General features: G+C 35.4%; 1 protein-coding gene across 1 annotated transcript; it reads left to right on the forward strand.

The window, feature by feature from the left end:
• Positions 1-15,236: 15,236 nt before the first annotated feature.
• Positions 15,237-15,998, forward strand: Smp_112450 (Trematode Eggshell Synthesis domain containing protein; the record flags this gene model as incomplete). The annotated part of the gene is made up of 1 exon (XM_018791416.1): positions 15,237-15,998. The coding sequence occupies one exon, from the start codon at positions 15,237-15,239 to the stop codon at positions 15,996-15,998; it is 762 nt and encodes a 253-aa protein (XP_018645364.1).
• Between the last annotated feature and the right edge of the window lie 6,984 nt (positions 15,999-22,982).

The raw sequence follows: 22,982 nt of genomic DNA on the forward strand, positions 1-22,982 counted from the left end.
TCACGGCTGTCCTTAACTATTCTCATCAGTTGCTTAACGATGGAATACCTACTACCATCACAATGCCCGTCGTCCGAAATACCACAGGCACCAACCGTCAACAGAACGTAGATTTGGATGCTACCTTAAATGATGACGAGATGGAAGTAATATCTATGAACTCAGAAGAGTTCACGGACCGAGACAATGAAGAAGACGAACGTGCGCACAATGACCGACTGTGTGATATTTGCCATCTATGTCAGCCGCCCAGTGAACTAGGTGATGGAAGTGCTTGGATTTTTTGTCCATGCAACGCTATGTTTCATTCGTTCTGTGCATACGACCCAACAGAAGTATCACCTGGGTTCAACTGTCCCATGTGCGGCGCTGTCACGGACTCATAGTGGAGTCATCGATCAGGACCGAAGGAGCTGTGTAGAGACCGAGTAAAGGCCCTTTTCAGGGCCACCCACAATTTGATTTAAATTTTGTTTGAATTTCTTGTTTCCATTTTAAGGAGGAGTCATGAAACCATCAATAATTCATTTCACATTCATATGATTTGGTTACTAGGTACAGTAGAGAAATGTAGTAAGATCAGTTCACTAGTACAACAAGATCATTTCTATTGCTAAGGTCAAGTGAACAGACACTGATCGGTCATCACAATTCCATAGTAATTAAGCTGTAGATTAATAATTATCATCGCTCACTTTATTACCATGCCAACAGCTTTCCAGGTTTTTCAAATTTACGGTTTCAGTGAACGATTCCGTACAGAAAACAACGTCATATAATGAACATTAATCTGTCGAACAAAAGTATATGCAAAGGTGTGTACGATCATTCCAATCTCTTTTCACTTAGCTAAGGTAGACGATTGTACTGAGATCAGTTCATTAGTACAACAAGATAATTTGTATTGCTAAGGTCAAGTGAACATACACTGATCATTCATCACAATTCCATAGTAATGAAGATGTAAAATAACTTTTTCTAGATTAATAATAATAAAGTGATTATCGATCACTTTATAATTTTGTCAACAGCTTTTAAGGTTTTTCAAATTTAAGGTTTCAGTGAACGATTCCGTACAGAAAACAACGTCATATAATGAACATTAATCTGTCGAACAAAAGTATATGCAAAGGTGTGTACGATCATTCCAATAGATATTCCAATTACTCTTAAACTGTCAAACAGTAAATCGGTGAATGTTGAAAAAATAACCTTCTTTGACAAGCATATGTAATATAGGTTGAATGAAGTGTCAATGAACAAGCCTATGTCTAGTGAAATAAATTTCTATTTCAATGATATGACTTAATGTGGAATAAGGTCAATTGTATCAAGTAACCATTATGTATTTAGAATATCGTATTTCAATCTGTTAAGTTAAACTGTACATTTATTTTTCAAATGTCTAAATGACATTTATCACTGTATCGAATTTTTGCAATGTAGTGATAAATCTCATATGAAACATTATTATTACATTTCGTATGTTCCATTATTATTATTATAACTATTATTATTATTATTATTATTATTATTATTATTATTAATGACTTGTTAGATATGTAAGTCTTCATTATACGACGTTGTTTTCTGTACGGAATCGTTCACTGAAACCTTAAATTTGAAAAACCTTAAAAGCTGTTGACAAAATTATAAAGTGATCGATAATCACTTTATTATTATTAATCTAGAAAAAGTTATTTTACATCTTCATTACTATGGAATTGTGATGAATGATCAGTGTATGTTCACTTGACCTTAGCAATACAAATTATCTTGTTGTACTAATGAACTGATCTCAGTACAATCGTCTACCTTAGCTAAGTGAAAAGAGATTGGAATGATCGTACACACCTTTGCATATACTTTTGTTCGACAGATTAATGTTCATTATATGACGTTGTTTTCTGTACGGAATCGTTCACTGAAACCGTAAATTTGAAAAACCTGGAAAGCTGTTGGCATGGTAATAAAGTGAGCGATGATAATTATTAATCTACAGCTTAATTACTATGGAATTGTGATGACCGATCAGTGTCTGTTCACTTGACCTTAGCAATAGAAATGATCTTGTTGTACTAGTGAACTGATCTTACTACATTTCTCTACTGTACCTAGTAACCAAATCATATGAATGTGAAATGAATTATTGATGGTTTCATGACTCCTCCTTAAAATGGAAACAAGAAATTCAAACAAAATTTAAATCAAATTGTGGGTGGCCCTGAAAAGGGCCTTTACTCGGTCTCTACACAGCTCCTTCGGTCCTGATCGATGACTCCACTATGAGTCCGTGACAGCGCCGCACATGGGACAGTTGAACCCAGGTGATACTTCTGTTGGGTCGTAGGCACAGAACGAATGAAACATAGCGTTGCATGGACAAAAAATCCAAGCACTTCCATCAGCTATTTCACTGGGCAGCTGACATAGATGGCAAATATCACACAGTCGGTCATTGTGCGCACGTTCGTCTTCTTCATTGTCTCGGTCCGTAAACTCTTCTGAGTTCATAAATATTACTTCAATTTCGTCATCATTTAAGGTAGCATCCAAATCTACGTTCTGTTGACGGTTGGTGCCTGTGGTATTTCGGACGACGGGCATTGTGATGGTAGTAGGTATTCCATCGTTAAGCAACTGATGAGAATAGTTAAGGACAGCGGTACGCTGTTCAGCGGACATACGCCGACATAAGTTGTGAATCGATGTTAGGACGTTTGTCTGCCCGACTTGTACCTGTAACTCATTGTCAATCGTTACTGTGGTTACGTAGCTGTTGGAATGCAGCCATCTGTCACCAATGCTTTCTCTGTGAACTTCGACATTATCGTGCGAACAATATGCCAAGATGTGACGACATACGACTCTGTGTTCTACATAAAAGAAACAGGAACAACTAATAGGATTTTTGGAGACTGTGTAAGTTCCTGTAGTATCAACGGCCGTGAAAAACTCCCCCGACAATACGTAGTCAGTAACAGGAATGCGCATATGCCGCTTAAGCAGTTTACATGCAGCAGGTGTAAGTGTTTCCTGAAGACGACGTAGTTGAGGCTCGCGACCCAGCACAGCCCTGCTACGGCATTCAGAGGAGTACTTTTGAACTCTAGCTTCTATCCAATATCCAGTGCGAAGCAGAACACTAAATATCGATCTGAACACGGGTGTTTTTCTGTTCAGCTTATGCAACTTTAAAATTCGATGGGTCGTCTCAACGAAATTTGTATTGCTTTGATCTAGAAGCATTGCAGCTGGTCTAAAAGCGTTCGACCACTTGTGCTTTTTGGACAATAACTGATCTCTCAAATATTGATAGAAATTCCCGTCTGCTGCTTCGATAAATGACACATACCGTTGGAAGCTACAATACATTGTAAAGCATATTTCGATTTACCTTTCCACATTTCTTGTTAGCATAAGACGGTAGAACATTTGAAGAAGATCAGATCGTAGCCTCTACGAATACGATGAATGGGTTATTTGTAAAGAAAGGAAAGCTTACCCTCTTGATGACATTTCGAAGAAGGTGCACGCGGCACAAAAGGTGGTGTGAATTGGGATACACCTGCGTTATGGCAGCAGCTATAGCAGGTGAATCGTCGGTAACAATACCGATAACCTCTCTATTGTTACTCATTTGGCGGAAGAACGAGAGGAAACTGGACAGCAAAGTCGATGTTTCGCGATGTTTCGTGAATTCATTAGTCGATCTAAGCTGGAGCAATATTGAAAACCTGGAAGCACTGGACGGCCGTTTCGTTCTAATATGAGGCTCATTTCGTTATTTTGTACACCTATATTTTTTAGCGCTGTTAAAAAACGAATAAGGCAAGCGATCAGCTACTTAGTGTACAATTACAATTCTATTGTTCATTCTATACTCACTATTCTCTCTGTTGGTACATAAGCGTTTATGAATGTCTGTGAATATTTTTCCGACTACCTAGTCAAATTAAATCTAGATACGCTTTTATATTCAGAACAACTGTCAGTCAACATCAAAGTCGGGATCTTAGGTACGGACATCAAGACATATCTACTATAAGGAGCTCAAACTTTGAGAACTACCACAACCATCATCAAAAGAGTACAAGTATTTATCAGCAATTTCTACACAAAATACTCAATATCCGTCGGCCGTATCTCATCAGCAACAAATCACTGTAGTGGAGAACAAACCAACTTTTGTCTGAATAGGAAATTAGGAAAAGATGCTGGAAGTTGATAGGACATATATTACGGAAATCATCAAACTGCATCACGAGGTGAGCGCTAACTTGGAATGCTGAAGGAAAACGGATAAGAGGAAGACAAAAGAACACACTGCATCGAAAATTGGAAGCAGACATGAAAATAATGAATAGCATCTGGAAACAAGTGGAAAGGGCTGTCTAAGACAAAGTTCGATGGAGAATGGGGATGAGCGGCCTAGGGGTAACAGGCGTAAGTAAGTAGGTAATATAATTTGCTTACTTAATAATTATCCAATAAGAACACATGCAATGATTGTCCATAGAGAATTGTTAGCATTCAGCACTCGTTTCTTATTCCTTAGAACATAATAGTAATCGTTTTTTTAATTTAACAGAAAAATACTATTAACTGAAAATACAATAAAATCACTCTTTATTGTCAGGATGGGGGGTTGTGGAGAATTTGGTAATTTTATAGTTGAATTTATGAATCACTTGAAGCTAGACCACCGTGGAAGACCTGGAAGCACTTTACGACCATTTCGTCCCAGTATGGAACTCATCAGCAGTCATCATCCACAATCATGCGGGTGGGATCCATATTAAGATGAAACGGCTGACCATTGCTTCCAGGTTTTGCATGATGTTCTAGCTTCAATTGACTCATGAATTGAACTATAAAATCACTCTTTGTCAGTCATAAAGAATCATCACTTCATTAATGGGAAAGATTTCATTTTCTAATCACTTTGAAAATAACTTATATTTTCCTAACCTGAAATTATTTTTTAAGGATTTACATTCATCCGTTCATCTGATTTTTTACTTTCATAGTGAGACAGTCATTTAAACTTCACAAAGTATATCCTACTCAAAAGTATTCTTAATCAGATATTCGTTTGTAGTTTTAAAAATTTTAAAAACAATCGTTGCTAAAAATCTACCATCAATCCTATTTGCAACGTTAAATCAGTTTGCAAAACAAAATACACATATCAGCTGATGTTCTTCTTTGTGTTTTCGCTTTTCAATATTACCACTTTTCATTTCTTGTTATCATTTTTGGCATTGATCTTCAGGTTTTTCCTCTCTTTCTCTCTCTCTCTCTCTGAACTTGAAATTTTCCCAATTTTATTGAATATATTTTCAAAATTGTGCATTTTTCTTTACATTAAACACTTTTCTTATGACATTTTGCAACGTATATTTATATATATGAATCGTATATGTACAGATCTTATTACTTTTGAAATTACTTACTTACTTACTTACTTTTGCCTGTTACTCTCAATGGAGCATAGGCCGCCGACAAGCATTCTCCAACCCACTCTGTCCTGGGCCTTCTTTTCTAGTTCTATCCAGTTCTTGTTCATTCTTCTCATGTCTGTCTCTATTTCCCGGCGTAATGTGTTCTTTGGTCTTCCTCTTCTCCTTTGACCTTCAGGATTCCATGTGAGGGCTTGTCTTGTGACACAATTGGGTGATTTCCTCAAAGTGTGCCCAATCCACTTCCAGCGCTTCCTCCTGATTTCTTCCTCCACTGGAATCTGATTTGCTGTCTCCCATAGTAACTTGTTGCTGATAGTGTCTGGCCATTGGATCCGAAGTATCTTGCGTAGACAACTGTTAATAAACACTTGTATCTTCTGGATAATGGCTTTCGTAGTTCTCCACGTCTCCGCCCCATACAGTAGAACTGTCTTGACATTTGTATTGAAAATTCTAACCTTGGTGTTGGTTGACAATTGTTTTGAGCTCCAGATGTTTTTCAGTTGTAAGTATGCTGCTCTTGCTTTGCCGATCCTCGCCCTCACATCTGCATCTGATCCACCGTGTTCATCAATGATGATGCCCAGATATGTAAAGGTTTCCACATCTTCCAAAGCTTCTCCGTGAAGTGTAATTTGATTGGTGCATGTCGTGTTGTATCGGAGAGTCTTGGTTTTCCCTTTGTTTATATTGAGACCTACTGCTGCTGAGGCTGCTGCTACACTGGTCGTTTTCTCCTGCATTTGCTGTTGAGTTTGTGATAGAAGAGCCAGATTATCTGCGAAGTCTAAATCGTCCAGCTGCATCCTGCCTGTCCACTGTATCCCGTGATTTCCTCCAGATGTTGACGTCTTCATGATCCAGTCGATCACCAGGAGAAAGAGAAAGGGTGAGAGTATGCAACCTTGTCTAACACCGGTCTTTACTTCAAACGAGTCGGTGAGTTGTCCTCCGCGGACGATTTGGCAGTCTAGTCCATCATAGGAGTTCCGTATGATATTGACTATCTTTTTAGGCACGCCGTAGTGTCGAAGAAGCCTCCATAGTGTCGTCCTGTCCACGCTATCAAATGCCTTCTCGTAGTCGATAAAGTTGATGTAGAGTGATGAGTTCCATTCGATTGATTGTTCCACAATGATACGTAGAGTTGCGATTTGATCTGTGCACGATCTATCCTTACGAAATCCAGTTTGTTGATCTCGAAGTTGGGCGTCCACGGAATCCTTCATCCTGTTTAACAATACTCTGTTGAAGACTTTTCCTAGTATTGAGAGAAGAGTGATGCCCCTGTAGTTGTCGCACTTGCTGAGATCGCCTTTGTTTGGTATCTTGATCAGAAGTCCTTTTTTCCAATCTATTGGTACTTGTTCTTCGTCCCAAATCTTACTGAAGAGGATGTGGAGTATCTTGGCAGTTGCTGCTACATTTGCTTTCAGTGCCTCCGCCGGGATGTTGTCTGGTCCCGCTGCTTTGCCGCTCTTGATTTTTGTAATGGCCATGCTGATCTATTCAATTGTCGGTGGGCCAACATCGATTGGGAGGTCTGTGGGTGCTGCTTCAATGTTGGGTGGGTTCAGTGGAGCTGGTCGATTTAAGAGTTCCTTGAAGTGTTCTACCCACCTGTTTCGTTGTTCTTCAATGTTGGTGATTACATTGCCTTCCTTGCTTTTCACTGGTCTTTCTGGCTTACTGTAATTCCCAGCAACTTTCTTTGTTGTGTCATACAGTTGTCTCATGTTTCCCTCTCTTGCAGCCTTTTCCGCTGTCATCGCTAAATCTTCCACATATTTACGTTTGTCGGTTCTGATGCTCCTCTTCTCTTGCTCGTTTGCCTCTGTGTATTCGGCTTGTGCCTTGGCTTTTTCCGCTCTTGTTCGGCTGGTGTTGATTGCTGCCTTCTTGTTCCTTCTTTCTTTAATCTTATCCAGTGTACCAACAGTGATTCATTCCTTGTGATGGTGCTTCTTTTGGCCCAGAACCTCTTGACATGTTGAAACGATTGCCTCCTTGATACCTTTCCAGTTGCTCTCCATGGTAGTTTCCTCTCCATTGAGTAGATCATGAAAGGCCTCGAACCTGTTGCTGAGGACTATGTTGAATTTGTTGAGTTTGTCAGCATCTCGAAGAAAGGCCGTATTAAACTTTTGTGATGTTGTCCAGTGCTTCTTGAGTTTTAGTTTCATCTTGGTGACCAGCAAATGATGATCGGATGCTATATCAGCTCCTCTCCTGGTTCTCACATCCTCCATCGTCCTCCTGAACTTTTTGTTGATGCAGATATGGTCGATTTGATTCTGTGTAGTGTGATCCGGTGAAATCCAAGTGGCTTTGTGTATGTTTTTGTGTGGGAATATGGTGCTACCTATGACCAGTTTATTGAAGGCACATAGGTTTGCAAATCTCTCACCATTTTCGTTCCTTTCTCCCAGTCCATGTTGTCCCATGACGTCTTCGTATCCAGTGTTGTCCTTTCCAACCTTGGCATTGAGATCTCCCATCATAATGGTCAGGTCCTTGTTTGGGCACTTCTCGAAGATCGACTGCAGCCTATCGTAGAATTGGTCTTTAGCGTCTTCATCGTAGTCGTTGGTAGGCGCATAGCATTGGATGACGTTCATTGTAATGCCCTCTCTCTTTGTTTTGAAGTAGGCTTTGATGATCCTTGGTCCATGAGATTCCCATCCAATAACTGCATTTTGTGCTTTTCTGGACAGCATCAATGCAACTCCTTGTGTATGTGGAGCATTTTCTTCTTCATGACCGGAGTATAACAGAAGTTCTCCTGAAGACAGTCGTTGTTGTCCAACCTGCGTCCAATGTGTTTCACTGATTCCAAGCACCTCCAGGTTGTATTTTCTCATTTCTGCAGCAATTTGGAAGACTCTTCCGGTCTCCCACATTGTCCGGACATTCCATGTACCTATAAAAATTGTCGCTCTGGTTGTAAGAAGGCGCGTCGGCCTCATGACTTCCGAAGGAACTCAGCTTTCATCATGAGACGTCATAATTATTCCTTCTACTCCCAGGGCAGAGTTTGAATGGTTTGAATGATTTTTTCTGGTTAGCGTTTTTTTAGCGAGTTGATTTTCTACGGGATGGGGTCGCTAACCCCATGCCCAACCCTCCACCTTTACCAGGGCCTGGGACCGGCAGTAACCCCAAGAGGAGCTACAGGTGGAGTTACTTTTGAAATTAACGTATAGTTAATCCTTAGTGTAATATATCTTAAAATATCTAGTTTGATAGTAAAGTGTAGTGAACGAGAACACAAGTGAGGACAATCGAATGTATTTGAATACAAAATTACATAATCTCTTAGTAAAATATAAGAACCATACAGTAAATAATTTATTTGCAAAATATCAATCGTCTCAGACTTCATTGTTCTTCCTTCCTTTCCATAACAATCATTCTTTGTTCTTGTTCTCTTTTCTTCGATCTTCCTAACCTTCTGCCTCCAGGTATTTCACTTTCGATTGATGACACATACTACTTATATCTGTCGACATCAGTAGCACACACCATAAACCAAATCTCAAGTTACCATGTTCATTTCCTATAAACAAGACATAGAGATTTGGAATTATAACTGATATTTGTCTTGTTATGAAGATATCGTGGTTAGACGTTTTTTTCCATTGGACGTTTATTTAAAAACGGATGACAGTTTTCTTCAATCTATTTCTGAATAAAACTTTTCTTTCTATCATGAAATTAATATATGTTAAAAGCTTATTAATAATTTTGTTTATACTGTCATAATAGTGACCTTTATCAACTTTGCAGTATTATGCACACTGATAAGTTTATTTAAAATGTTATTTACTAAAACCAAACAATTATCAATTCCTATTATGTAGATTCATGAGATTTGACAAATTATCAAAGTAATCATCTGAGTTTGTTAAACCAAAACAATCAGTGATTAATACTACTCGAACCCGTATTCAGAATATGTAAGATAAAAAACTCGAAGTAGATATTATCACGAATACATCGCTATTGGTAAGGATCTGAATTATCCTATTCTTAGTATCCAGGACTAGATGTTGTTCAATCATTGTTTTTGTTTGTGGATCGTGAGTGGGTCGCTTAGATATGGCCATTTTGTTGTAAGTTATTTAGAGTAGATGATTTGCGTATAACTTTGAAATCAAGGATATGCGTATCTTTCTATTTAAGATTCGTTAGTCGGATATATCAGAATCCGGGATGCAAAACCGTAACCTATAGCTTCAAACGTTCAAATCATAGTCCAATGAACTACTGATTTCATGAGTCCATCGAATTGTTCAACGAGTATGATTTTTATACCGTTATACGTCAGCTTATATCAATTATATCAATGAATAACCAAAATTCATTCCTAAACATCAATAAAGGGATAATCCAAGTCTTTACTAATGATGATAAAACTATCGTAACCGCTAGCCAAGCTAGAGACTATATAGAATAAGTATTTTTCTAGATAATTTGTTAAATTTAAACGAATATTCGTCAAGGTTAGAACGAATAGTTTGACAATAATTGGGCGCCGAGTATAGAGAATTCATTATATGTGAAAAATTATTATATTTGAAATAGTCTCAGCGATTGAAATATAAATAATTCCAACGTTTCGTCCAGCTAACTTGTCTGGACTTCTTCAGGGAAATAATCAAAATCAAAATCATCAAAGAAATATATAGTGTTTTTTTAACAATCATATCAAAATCTCTACTACTTTTTAATCCAATCATATTTGGATGTCGAAGTTTTTTTAAACAGGATAATATGAGTGAGTTGAATGAGAATCAAGTGAAAAGTTCAACGATGTAAAATAAAAGGAGACTGTATAAATTGTGTGTACGTATGTATAATATGAGTTATTAATGAATGATATTCAGTGTTGATTTGTTTCTATGTGAAGTAAAGATAAGAATAAAAGTGCAAAATGAAGGTTGAAAAGTTTTTTCTGAATCATCGAAATTGCAAATAAAATGAGAATCATCAAGTACATAATTGTAATGCTAAACATAACTCATATTGATTTCAGTCATAATAACGATTCATGTGAAGTAAACAGGTTGAATAAAAGAAAAGGTCAAATTACTTGTTGATGAATATTTGCCAAGTGGTAGCTAGCTGAATACCATCCTTTCTGTTTAGGCTGTTCTTATTCGCCCATATATACAGCGCTTCTGCTGTCAATCTTTCTTTATGAGTGTTGAAACCTTTCTGAAGTATTTTGGCCCCTTCAAAATTAATCATGTGTCCCGTTTCCAACGCATGTAACGCTATTGCAGACTTATTCTCAAGTTTCCTTAAGTCAACCGAAGTTTTGGGAACATTTTTTAAACATTGTTTGTGTTCCTTCAACCTTACCTTCAATTGTCTGGATGTTTCTCCAACATAAGCCGCATTACAATCTTGACAATTGATCTCATAGACAATATTTTGTTGTTCTTCCTTTGGTAACCTATCCTTAACCTTCACCAATGACGATCTTATAGTGTCACATGTTCTAAAATACACTCTCATATCATGCTTGTTTAAGATCCGTTTGATTTCTTCCGATGTTTCACTACGGTATGGTATGACTACAGTGAACTTCCAATCTTTCTGTACACATTGTAGTTTAGCTTTTCTTTCCTTTCTAACAATCTTCTTTAAAAACTCTTTTGGGTAGTTGTTATCCCTAAGTGTAGACAAAATCCTGTTCAATTCATATTGTTGGTCTTCCTTATCTGTAACAAGCTTAAGACTTCTGTTAATTAAATTTTTAACAACTGTGACTTTCGTACATAAAGCATGAGCCGAATCAAAATCTAAGTATCTTTCTGAATGTGTTGATTTTCTGAAAACATTTATTTTCAACTTCCTATTATTAAGTCTTCGCTCAACCATACAGTCGAGAAATGCCAGTTTGTGGTCAACAGACTCTATTTCCTTCGTTAGATTAATTTGTTCCGAAATGTTGTTCACATTTGCAAACAATTCTTCCAAATAGTCCTGTTTAATAATAACAAAAATGTCATCTACATACCGTAGCCAGACCTTTGGTGGAAAAACACTTCTTGCGATTGCACTAGTTTCGAGTGAATGCATGAATAAATTCGCTACAATCGGAGAAACTGGTGAGCCCATAGCTATACCTTCTTTTTGTCTGTATAGATCTCCTCGAAATATGAATAGGGTGGATCTTAAACATAGTTCCAAACATTTGATAAACTCAGATGGATCTAACGGGTAACGTAAATTTAAATCCAAATCAGATTCTAAACAAGCATAAATAATATCCAACGCTCTGTTGATAGGTACGTTAGTAAATAAGGAAGAAACATCAAAACTTGCCATTACTTCATCCTCTTCTATGTCGATGGTATCAATAATATTTTTAAATTTCATAGAGTTTTTAATTCCATGATTAATCAGTTTTTCATACGGTTTTAGTATCCTAGCTAAGTATTTCGCTAGGTTGTAAGTCGGTGAATTTGTGAAATCGACCACTGGTCTTAGTGGAATACTATCCTTGTGAATCTTCGGGAGTCCATAGAATCGACAAGTGTTACAACTTTTTGGATTTAGCAAAAACCATAATGGCGTTCCGAGTTTGACCTTTAACGAATGTAAGATTTTACTTGTTTCCGCCTTAAGTTTATTGAGCGTCGTTCTGCTTTTCGCATCTTTGATTAGTTCATAAGGTCCCTCTTGTAGATGTTCCTTGGCTTTTTTCTCGTAGTCAATTTTGTTCATAATGACTGTAGTGTTACCTTTATCTGTTTTTGTAATGATAATTGTCTTATCATTTCTCAGTTGCTTCAATGCATGTAACTCATTTTTAGTCATATTAGATTTTTGTGATTTTTGACGTAATAACGCGGAAATTAACTTATTCCTCAATTCATTCGCTGTTTCATTAGGAAGTATATTCAATGCTGGTTCAATTGCTGGTATAATATTGAAAGGCGATAATTGTGGTCTATTTATATAGACGAGGATATATATAGAATATATAGGATATATATAGAAGAGGATGAAGTAATGGCAAGTTTTGATGTGTCTTCCTTATTTACTAACGTACCTATCAACAGAGCGTTGGATATTATTTATGCTTGTTTAGAATCTGATTTGGATTTAAATTTACGTTACCCGTTAGATCCATCTGAGTTTATCAAATGTTTGGAACTATGTTTAAGATCCACCCTATTCATATTTCGAGGAGATCTATACAGACAAAAAGAAGGTATAGCTATGGGCTCACCAGTTTCTCCGATTGTAGCGAATTTATTCATGCATTCACTCGAAACTAGTGCAATCGCAAGAAGTGTTTTTCCACCAAAGGTCTGGCTACGGTATGTAGATGACATTTTTGTTATTATTAAACAGGACTATTTGGAAGAATTGTTTGCAAATGTGAACAACATTTCGGAACAAATTAATCTAACGAAGGAAATAGAGTCTGTTGACCACAAACTGGCATTTCTCGACTGTATGGTTGAGCGAAGACTTAATAATAGGAAGTTGAAAATAAATGTTTTCAGAAAATCAACACATTCAGAAAGATACTTAGATTTTGATTCGGCTCATGCTTTATGTACGAAAGTCACAGTTGTTAAAAATTTAATTAACAGAAGTCTTAAGCTTGTTACAGATAAGGAAGACCAACAATATGAATTGAACAGGATTTTGTCTACACTTAGGGATAACAACTACCCAAAAGAGTTTTTAAAGAAGATTGTTAGAAAGGAAAGAAAAGCTAAACTACAATGTGTACAGAAAGATTGGAAGTTCACTGTAGTCATACCATACCGTAGTGAAACATCGGAAGAAATCAAACGGATCTTAAACAAGCATGATATGAGAGTGTATTTTAGAACATGTGACACTATAAGATCGTCATTGGTGAAGGTTAAGGATAGGTTACCAAAGGAAGAACAACAAAATATTGTCTATGAGATCAATTGTCAAGATTGTAATGCGGCTTATGTTGGAGAAACATCCAGACAATTGAAGGTAAGGTTGAAGGAACACAAACAATGTTTAAAAAATGTTCCCAAAACTTCGGTTGACTTAAGGAAACTTGAGAATAAGTCTGCAATAGCGTTACATGCGTTGGAAACGGGACACATGATTAATTTTGAAGGGGCCAAAATACTTCAGAAAGGTTTCAACACTCATAAAGAAAGATTGACAGCAGAAGCGCTGTATATATGGGCGAATAAGAACAGCCTAAACAGAAAGGATGGTATTCAGCTAGCTACCACTTGGCAAATATTCATCAACAAGTAATTTGACCTTTTCTTTTATTCAACCTGTTTACTTCACATGAATCGTTATTATGACTGAAATCAATATGAGTTATGTTTAGCATTACAATTATGTACTTGATGATTCTCATTTTATTTGCAATTTCGATGATTCAGAAAAAACTTTTCAACCTTCATTTTGCACTTTTATTCTTATCTTTACTTCACATAGAAACAAATCAACACTGAATATCATTCATTAATAACTCATATTATACATACGTACACACAATTTATACAGTCTCCTTTTATTTTACATCGTTGAACTTTTCACTTGATTCTCATTCAACTCACTCATATTATCCTGTTTAAAAAAACTTCGACATCCAAATATGATTGGATTAAAAAGTAGTAGAGATTTTGATATGATTGTTAAAAAAACACTATATATTTCTTTGATGATTTTGATTTTGATTATTTCCCTGAAGAAGTCCAGACAAGTTAGCTGGACGAAACGTTGGAATTATTTATATTTCAATCGCTGAGACTATTTCAAATATAATAATTTTTCACATATAATAATTTGTTAAATGTTTGTCGTTAAAGGTACTGAGTTTGAATTCCAAAGTGAACATTAACACTGTGGTCCAACTGTAAATCCAACTGAAGGGTCCCAAATAGATTGAAATGCTTATCCTGAATTTCATTGATAGTCACAATTTATTTATCCAATTTAAATATTTCTGTACTGTTTAGAAATACAAATAAACGACAAATACAGCCATTTAAAAATTTTGTTTAAAAATCTCATAAAAACATACTTTGTGACATTGAGATATCATTGGTTCTGTGCAGCTTGTTACGTAGGTTACCTCAATGACTCTTGAACAAACTTACAAATGAATTGATAATTGCTAGCCCAATCTATAACTTGCGACGAATTAAACCAACTTTTCTCTGTGGCATCACTAAACGAGTATACAAAATATCTATGACAACGAATTTCGCGTGCTGGATCGTGGACACCTTCACCTGAGAATTCTCATATTAGGACGAAACGGTCTTCCAGTCCTTCTAGGGTTTTAATGGTGATCTATCTTATATTGACTCATGAACTCAAACATTGAAATTACTGCAATCTTTAAAAATCCCATTCTGAAATAAATATTTGACCATATAAATTTCTTCAGTGAAGAACACACAGTTGATACCAAATACACTATGGATTTAACAAAATTCATTTAGCTATATACCTAATGAAAAAAAATTAAACAGATTTTTAAAAATTATTAAGTATTCCAAGAATATTGCCATCATGATTTAACCATGGTACAGATGTATTTAAATACGCCAAATGTCGATTAACTAGAATGCACTGCTGACATTTCATCACATGTTCACTAAATACGAATTTAAAATCAGTTTTTACGAACAAGTGAATTACAATAAATAACCAAATCAGTAAATATCAATATGCGACACATAGAAATAAAGGATAAATTTAACCACATAACTCAATGGTCTTCACTACTAACTAATTAAAATGAGAACAGATTTCATATATTTGTTATTCGCAATTACTCTATACTCACTTCTATGTCTAAACGTTAACAGTGCACAGATGCCAGAGACAACAGAAACTAATATAACATGTGAAATGAGAGAATCAGACTCAAACTCACATAATACTCACATGAATACAAAGCAATCGAGGCAAAAAGAAAATCGAAATTCTCATGGAAACAGAAGTGATGAACACTCAAATAGAAATGATGTAGTCGGATTCCACTCCTCAGATGAAGTATTCCGACTGAAATACTCAAATCAAAGAAGAAGTGATATTTATACTAAAGGTTACCAAACATTCCTTGGAAAGCGTAGACGAGGCAGTAAATCACATGTGAGAACCACATTCAGAAGACGTTCTGGCTACGATTACAATGGTCGAAAAGAACGAAGTTCCACATTCGAAAGTTATGGTGAGGCAGACAGTTTCGATAGAAAGAAGATACGTGATGTGTTTGATGTGAATGGATATATTTCGGAGGGTCGAAAGCGTAGTAAATTTGGTGGATACGTCCAAGACGAACGACATGGAGTTATGTTAGGTGGACATAAGTCGAAAACATCGAGGGATGATAAGCAATCCTCTGAAAGCAGAAGACAGTCTGAAAACATAAATCATCATCAGCTGTCTGCTAATCACACTTCAGAAAACATTGCAAGGTTCGATTCAAGTCGCCAAGGTCGAAGTGAAGACAGAGATGAAAGTCGAACGACTGTATATCCACCGTTAAGTAAATAAATAACTTAAATTTACACATCTCAGTTTCCCATTCCTGTTTCTTTACGAATTGCATCAAACTAAAATATATCAACCATGAATTAGTGATGGTAAATCGTCAATGTATTCCATCCATCATTTGTTCACATCAATAATCAATATTATTTCATTCTTACCAATCCTTCATTCTTATCTTTCAAATCATTCTTACCAATGAATGTCTGTTAGATACATTAGGTTCCTTCTCGTCATCATATCGACTTCTCATTTATAAAATTCCCCAGTTTGATCTTCCTGATCACTGGAAGATGAAATCTGTTGAAACCGTTTTTGTATTCTTACAAATTAAATTTGCAAACTGTAATAGGTCATTGTGACAGTTTGTGCATTGTAAGAACAGGTGGGTAAAATGTATTTAAAAACAAAAGACACTACGGAAATTTATTATTTTTATTCGCGCCAATCAATCCAGACTAATTGCAACGCACACTTGATCTGTTCACGTAGATTACCAATCATTATACAGGATGAACATGGTAGTTGAAAGAAAAGAATGACAGAATATTCGCGTTTTTAAAGTACTCATCTACGTATAAACTTTGGTTCATTCATCCTCACTTGCCTTAGATTATACTTACGGATAATCGCAAGGAGACAATACATTGAACCCTGTTTAAAACACATTATATAAGGTAGTTGTTTCAAACCGAACTGTCTTCGTACAGAACGTAGTATTATAATGAATGACTAATCCGTACATGTCAATGTCTAGTTGACCTTTTATTTTTATATATAAATGTTCTTAACAAGTATATGTGTGATCAGATTGTTCGAAATGTATTGCGCTAATATATCACATAGTTCTGATAATCTTCGTCTTCTCATTACATTATCGAAATTTCAGTTTTGTTTTCAACAACTCAAAAGCATTCAGTTTGAAACAGAACCACTACATGTCTTCAGCACTCAGTAATTCTTTTCTCTCCTTTTACATTGACTTTCACAAGTAATTCAAATACTACACCACAGTAGATTACAATGAGTTTGATTCATCTATCCAGTTCATATTCATCACCTGAAATGTGTTGACAATCGATTCGCAATGAAATATGTTCAGAAGTGAAGTCTCCAGATTCTTATTTTTCAATTCACTAACCAAGATAAAGCATGATTACTATAAAGATATGAATAGTGTTATGATTGACTCCGAAATCAAATGTATCTACTAAGTTTCGATAGAAGGTCTAATCGACTGAATCAGTATTCAACGTTGACCAAACAATAACCATTTCACAATTAGTTGGTCACTGAGTAGTGAACAACGTCTTGTATTTCAAGTCCTTCATAGTGGTGATCGATAGAAATCGAGATGTCAGGTCACTTTGACTAATACTGACCATATTTCAGTTTGGTCGATAGAATTGGATCAGCTCATGAGAGATTAGACATACATGGCATTGGTAACTACTCAATTATCAGTCAATCGTAGATACACCTCAGTCCTACAGGATGTCAGTGGAGGCGCAAAGGGAACATAGTCGAGATTGAGTTCTATCTTTGACATGATCAAGTGTGTGAAACCTCACACTGGGATGATAGCGTTCTTCAGTATTCACTCCCAAATATCGATCCGTGAAGTTAACTGACTTCCACAAGATAAACACGAAAGTTATGCAAACATGCAAAATAATGCTCTAGAGTGAGTTCGAAAACGCTGAATAATCTTGATAAAGCTATCCTTATAATAGGTAATTCACATCGCGGAAAATTTCGAGATGGAATGTGATGTTAGTGAAAAATTTAAAACATACATCATTAGCAAAATTTAATATATGTATTTAATTATTCGTAGTCGTCTCCATCGAAATACTACAAACAGTCCTATCAGTAAGTCATCAATCAACATAACAGTAAAAATCATTAAGTTTGGCGAAGCATTCGGATTTTGTGCCTCCTATTGGCGAACTTCCGAATGTAACAGGCTATCCAATATTGGCAAAATCTGATATCCAATGTGGATCGTGAATAAATTTATTCTATATTAAGTCTCTCTATGTTCTCCGTCTTTATTCTCTTTCGTTCAACTCTTTTGTGTATGTGTTTTACATAACTTATTCATAATCAGTAAATGATTGTACTTATAGCAATGTCTACGCGTATGTTGTAATGCAAGTTTGTCGTGTAATATTCTACATATACTTATAACATTTATTGTATTTATCATTATAATTACTTCCCTTCAATCCCCGTGGCAGCTATTCTCAGTTTTTGCATCGTCGTTGACTCCTTATTTAAGCGCAACGGTTTCCATATCGTTTGCTATTGGTCCCGTTTTCGCTTGTTGATAAACTGTTATCAATTTTAGACATAACTGTAGTATCAGTTTATATGTTAAGCCCATATACTTTATCCTAGCTACTGGCCAAGCCAATTCGCCTGTCATGAGTCATATTTTGATCTTGTTATATATTCGCTTATTGACCTTGACTATACTTTTATATGAGCGTATATGTGTACACTTCGTATCTTATTCATCGTATGTCTGTCACTCATTTTTGTCCGACTATAAATGTTGATTAACGCTTGCTTAAATCGAGTTGGCTTCCCAGCCATCTCCAATACGCATCATCTTTCGCCTCGTTCACTTCCTTCGCTTATTCGCCTGTTCACTCGCTCGTTATTATTCGCTCAGGTGTTGCTAACTTTCTGACCTGAGTTATTCGACAATAAACTGTAGTTGCTGCTATCCTTTGTCTTCTGATTTTACGCGCCGTTAAGATTAGAATTATATCGATTATCGAAACGAACGATTAACGAATCGCGGCACTACATAACTATCAGCTACTATTAGCACTATCGTATGTTTTAATTATTCTTAATTTTTATTTCAGACTAATGAACTCGATAAACGCCACAAATACCTCGCAATTTGGGGTTTGTAGCTAATTTATGTATATTATTCAATAAGGAACCGCTTTTTTCACTAATCGCACGTGCCTTAATTATGTGATTTAGACGCTTTGATAGATTTAACAGTCTATGTGATGATGATTTGTTATTCCTCAAACCAGGTTTTATCTATCTCACAATTTATTGTGATTTTTTCTTGTTCATCTCACCATTTTGTTAATGTGATCGTTACAAGTACGTTCTAACCAAGTTGTTGCAGTTCATGTCATATAATACCAATTAGAATACAATTTAACTTATGCGTTTTCAACGATTCAAACAAGTGACAAGTTATCATACTTAACTCAAAGGAAATGAAATCACAGGGTGAATTTCGTGTTGAAGGCGGACTATCCATTAGCAAAATTGACGAATTTATGTGAAATCAACTGCTTGCTCAAACAAACAAAAATTGGCAGGTCCTCTTTTCTCAGTAATTTCAATTTACATGAACGTGCCAAAGTGCATACATTAGAAGAATCGAGGGAAGAGCACATGTTTGCATTTCCAAACATGTTCAAAAGAACTTGAACCTACAAAGGGCAACGGCTCTTAGCAGTATAGTAACTCAGCATTTACTTGATGCCGGGCACACCACTGACATTCCTCAAGATAAAGAAACACTGCTTCACTTCTGTTTGCTGAAGCGATTGTGATAAAAAAAAACTTGAACCTGATTTATGTACTCAAAAAGAGACAGTAATCAACCTATTGCTACCCCGATGAATCATTTTTGTCATTATTATGATAGTGTTCATTTTGTCATGTCGTTTTTCTTTACCAAATTCTCATTTTATGTACATTAAATTCACCCCTTTAGTCATACATTTCTATTCAGTTATTTCTCTTAACTTACGTAAACTCTTCAAATCATGTTCAATTATTACGCAACCCATCTTATCAGTTTAAATGTTTTTAGTGGAATCATAATAATACTGTGGATAATCGATTTATAAAAGAATGATGAAGCGTTTAGCCACAATCTTATATTTGCTTCTTCGCTCAAAATACCACAGAAATTACCATACACTTTCCTACCTAGGAATCCAAAATGTTACAAAATTTACCTTTTTTATATATTCACTCAAACTGAACAATTCCGACAGTGAATTCATATTCTTTCTGAATAAACGTAACATGTAAATGTTATGTTGGACACATTGATGACGTTCCACTAGAATCTGAAACGTGGGTAATAAGCCACATCAGAAACTATTGTGTGAAGATGGTACACCTGACAAGGCTTTCTGTTAGTCACTAGGAAGTGACTGAAAGCAACTCAACAGACTGAAATACCAAAGATAGGTCGGTTAGAAACAGTTGACAGTAAACCAAAGAAATAAGTTTTGTGTTATCTAGTACTCAATAATAAGGCGTATCTCCAGTCCTGATGGAGTTGATGTTCCCTAGTGGTTTTAGACTTAGGAAACCCAGTTTCACAGTCTGAATTGTTACAATCAAGCTGTTCTCACCACTAACGTGTGATCAACTAATTTAAGCCATCTATTATTAAAAATACTTGTGTGTTTTATTTTCTTAAACTACCATCTCCTCGGTCAATATTTATTGTACCATAAAAGGAAGCAACTAAGAATGATGCTTCTGACGGTTAGTGACCAGAACGGCTATATAATGTTTGAAAACACTTTACATTTTCCTAACTCAATGTTTGTCCTTTGATGTTTAAGCCCGGAAACTAACGAAATTGACCTTAATCCAAAGTTGTCATTTTTTTACTTCAATAACTAAATTCATAATTGACTTCAAACACTTTAACTTTATAAATGTTGATAGGCACACAAACTAGTTTGAAATCTGCCCTCAAGATCAAGTGATGGAAATACATTTCAATGTGATGTTTCTTTAATGAACTCAATGAAAACCCTGTAGAATAAACCAAACATTAATAATTAACTAACGCAACAACGAACCATTTGTACATATTTCATTTTACCAAAAATCGAAATCAAATATCAAATTTCAGCTACTGTACGTTAATTTAAATTTAAAAAATATCAGCGAAACGATAATCTATGAATGAGTCAATAGGATGTAGAGTAGTAAGCCTTAAATTTTGGCACACAATTCAATCGTCTATATGATTAAACAGCATTTTGTCATGATGGCTGACTTCACTTCTTGAAGAAAACATTAACTCTAATTAATAACCTCACTTTTCAACTCTGAATCCTATTCCTATTCCCTCATACTAATCCATAACCTTCTTTTGACCCTAATAAATGATTGAATTTTCTTAAGGTCATTACGGCATCACTGAAACGTCTTCAATAAATTATTGCCTAATCGAATAATTTTTAGCACATCTGGTCATCTAACAATCTCCATTTTACTTGCCTTGTTAAAGTTTTGACCGTTGTTCTCTTATTTCAGTTTTTATCTAATAGAGTCTACTTAGTTTAATCATTAATTTCTATAAATGTAACATAGATTACGGTTAAATTGAAGAAATCAGCATATTGATCAACTAAATATTAACGTTTCATCAAGTTGATTTCTGTATATACTTACTGAATCGAAATTTTGATCATCATGCTTGAGTCAGTGCTTCAGTTTTTCAGCAAAATAAATATACATAGTACATAGAAACAGAAGAGAAGAAAGAAAAAATAACTATGATATCATATTCAAGGTGATAGACCTATATTGTCATTCAGATTAATCATAAACCCCATTTAAACATAAGCGAACGCAATAATAAGTATATTTTTTTGTTACGTCCCAATAAGTAGTAAATTTTACTTTTTATGTTTCGTGACTTAATGTAAGCCACTTTTTCAGAGTGAATAAATAACCGAAATAAAATAAACATAAGTTTAAATGGTGAGAAGGAAACTGTTATATACTAGGGAAGAAGTAAGTACGGATAACTTACGGGACCTATTATTGGACTATTATTCTATGTATATTCCTATTATATAACTATTCAGTAACTAGATTATCTATATCTATGTTCATCTTATTACAAGCTTCATTTTGACCTGTTGATTATTATTATATGATTTACTGTTCCTAAGTTTTACTCAGTTTATTGATTATTGTCTCCCACGCTTACAGCCACATTTGGCTTGATTTTGTACAAATATTCTTTTCTATTTTATGGTGTGATGTGGTCTGCCTGTCTGGTATATAAACAAAGTATGCTTGAAATAAACGATTCTCATAACACCAGCTGCTGTTGGTGTTCTGGACTCAAGTGGACGGGCTAGGCGGATTAAGGACTAATAAGGACGTGAGATTACTCATACTGATTGGACATCCTTGATTGTCACCGTGTTAAGGTCGGAGAAGTCGTATTTCTATTGGTGAATGATTCACGCGAGTTACATCCTTGTTTAATTTGTAAGGTCATAACAAGTTAGCGACGACCTTGAGCAAGTCATAACCGAAACAACGCAGAATATTTCGTTTACAATCAAAATCATAATGGGTCTGGATATATAAATGTCAAGTTATTTTTGGTTAAGCTCAATTAGTATGGCCTGTCATCGTATTACTTTTTGTGTGTCAGAAGGTAGATATTAGAAATGTATACATTTGTAGTACTCCCACATATGCTTTATCTTAAATATCTAAGTAGCATACTTAAGCCACTTCAACACAGCCTAATTAATGTTGTAAATGATTCATAAGAATTCGAATCAAATATCTCGGTATTGTCCATCTACAAGAACGGAACATTGGTAATCTATGATGTTGTATCTTTATACACTAGTATTCCAATTGATAGATGTCTAGACTTCGTTAATGGTTTACTAAAGAATGATAATACTTTATCTAGCAGATATACATTAAGTATTTGTTTAATCATGAAATCGCTGAATCTATGCTTAAATTCAACAATGTTCGTTTTCAAAATGACTTTTAATGAACAAACAAATAAAGTAGCCATGGTATCTCCATTATCTCCGATTGTTGCCAATTTATTTATGTCCCATATTGAGTCTCTTATTTTTGCCAGTATCATCAGACCACGAATCTGGCCCAGGTATGTATATGACACATTTGTCATTATTAAAAAGAACCTTTTTGGAAATT

This window comes from Schistosoma mansoni, assembly GCF_000237925.1.
Source record: "Schistosoma mansoni, WGS project CABG00000000 data, chromosome 3 unplaced supercontig 0044, strain Puerto Rico, whole genome shotgun sequence".
NCBI classification, from domain to species: Eukaryota; Metazoa; Platyhelminthes; class Trematoda; order Strigeidida; family Schistosomatidae; genus Schistosoma; species Schistosoma mansoni.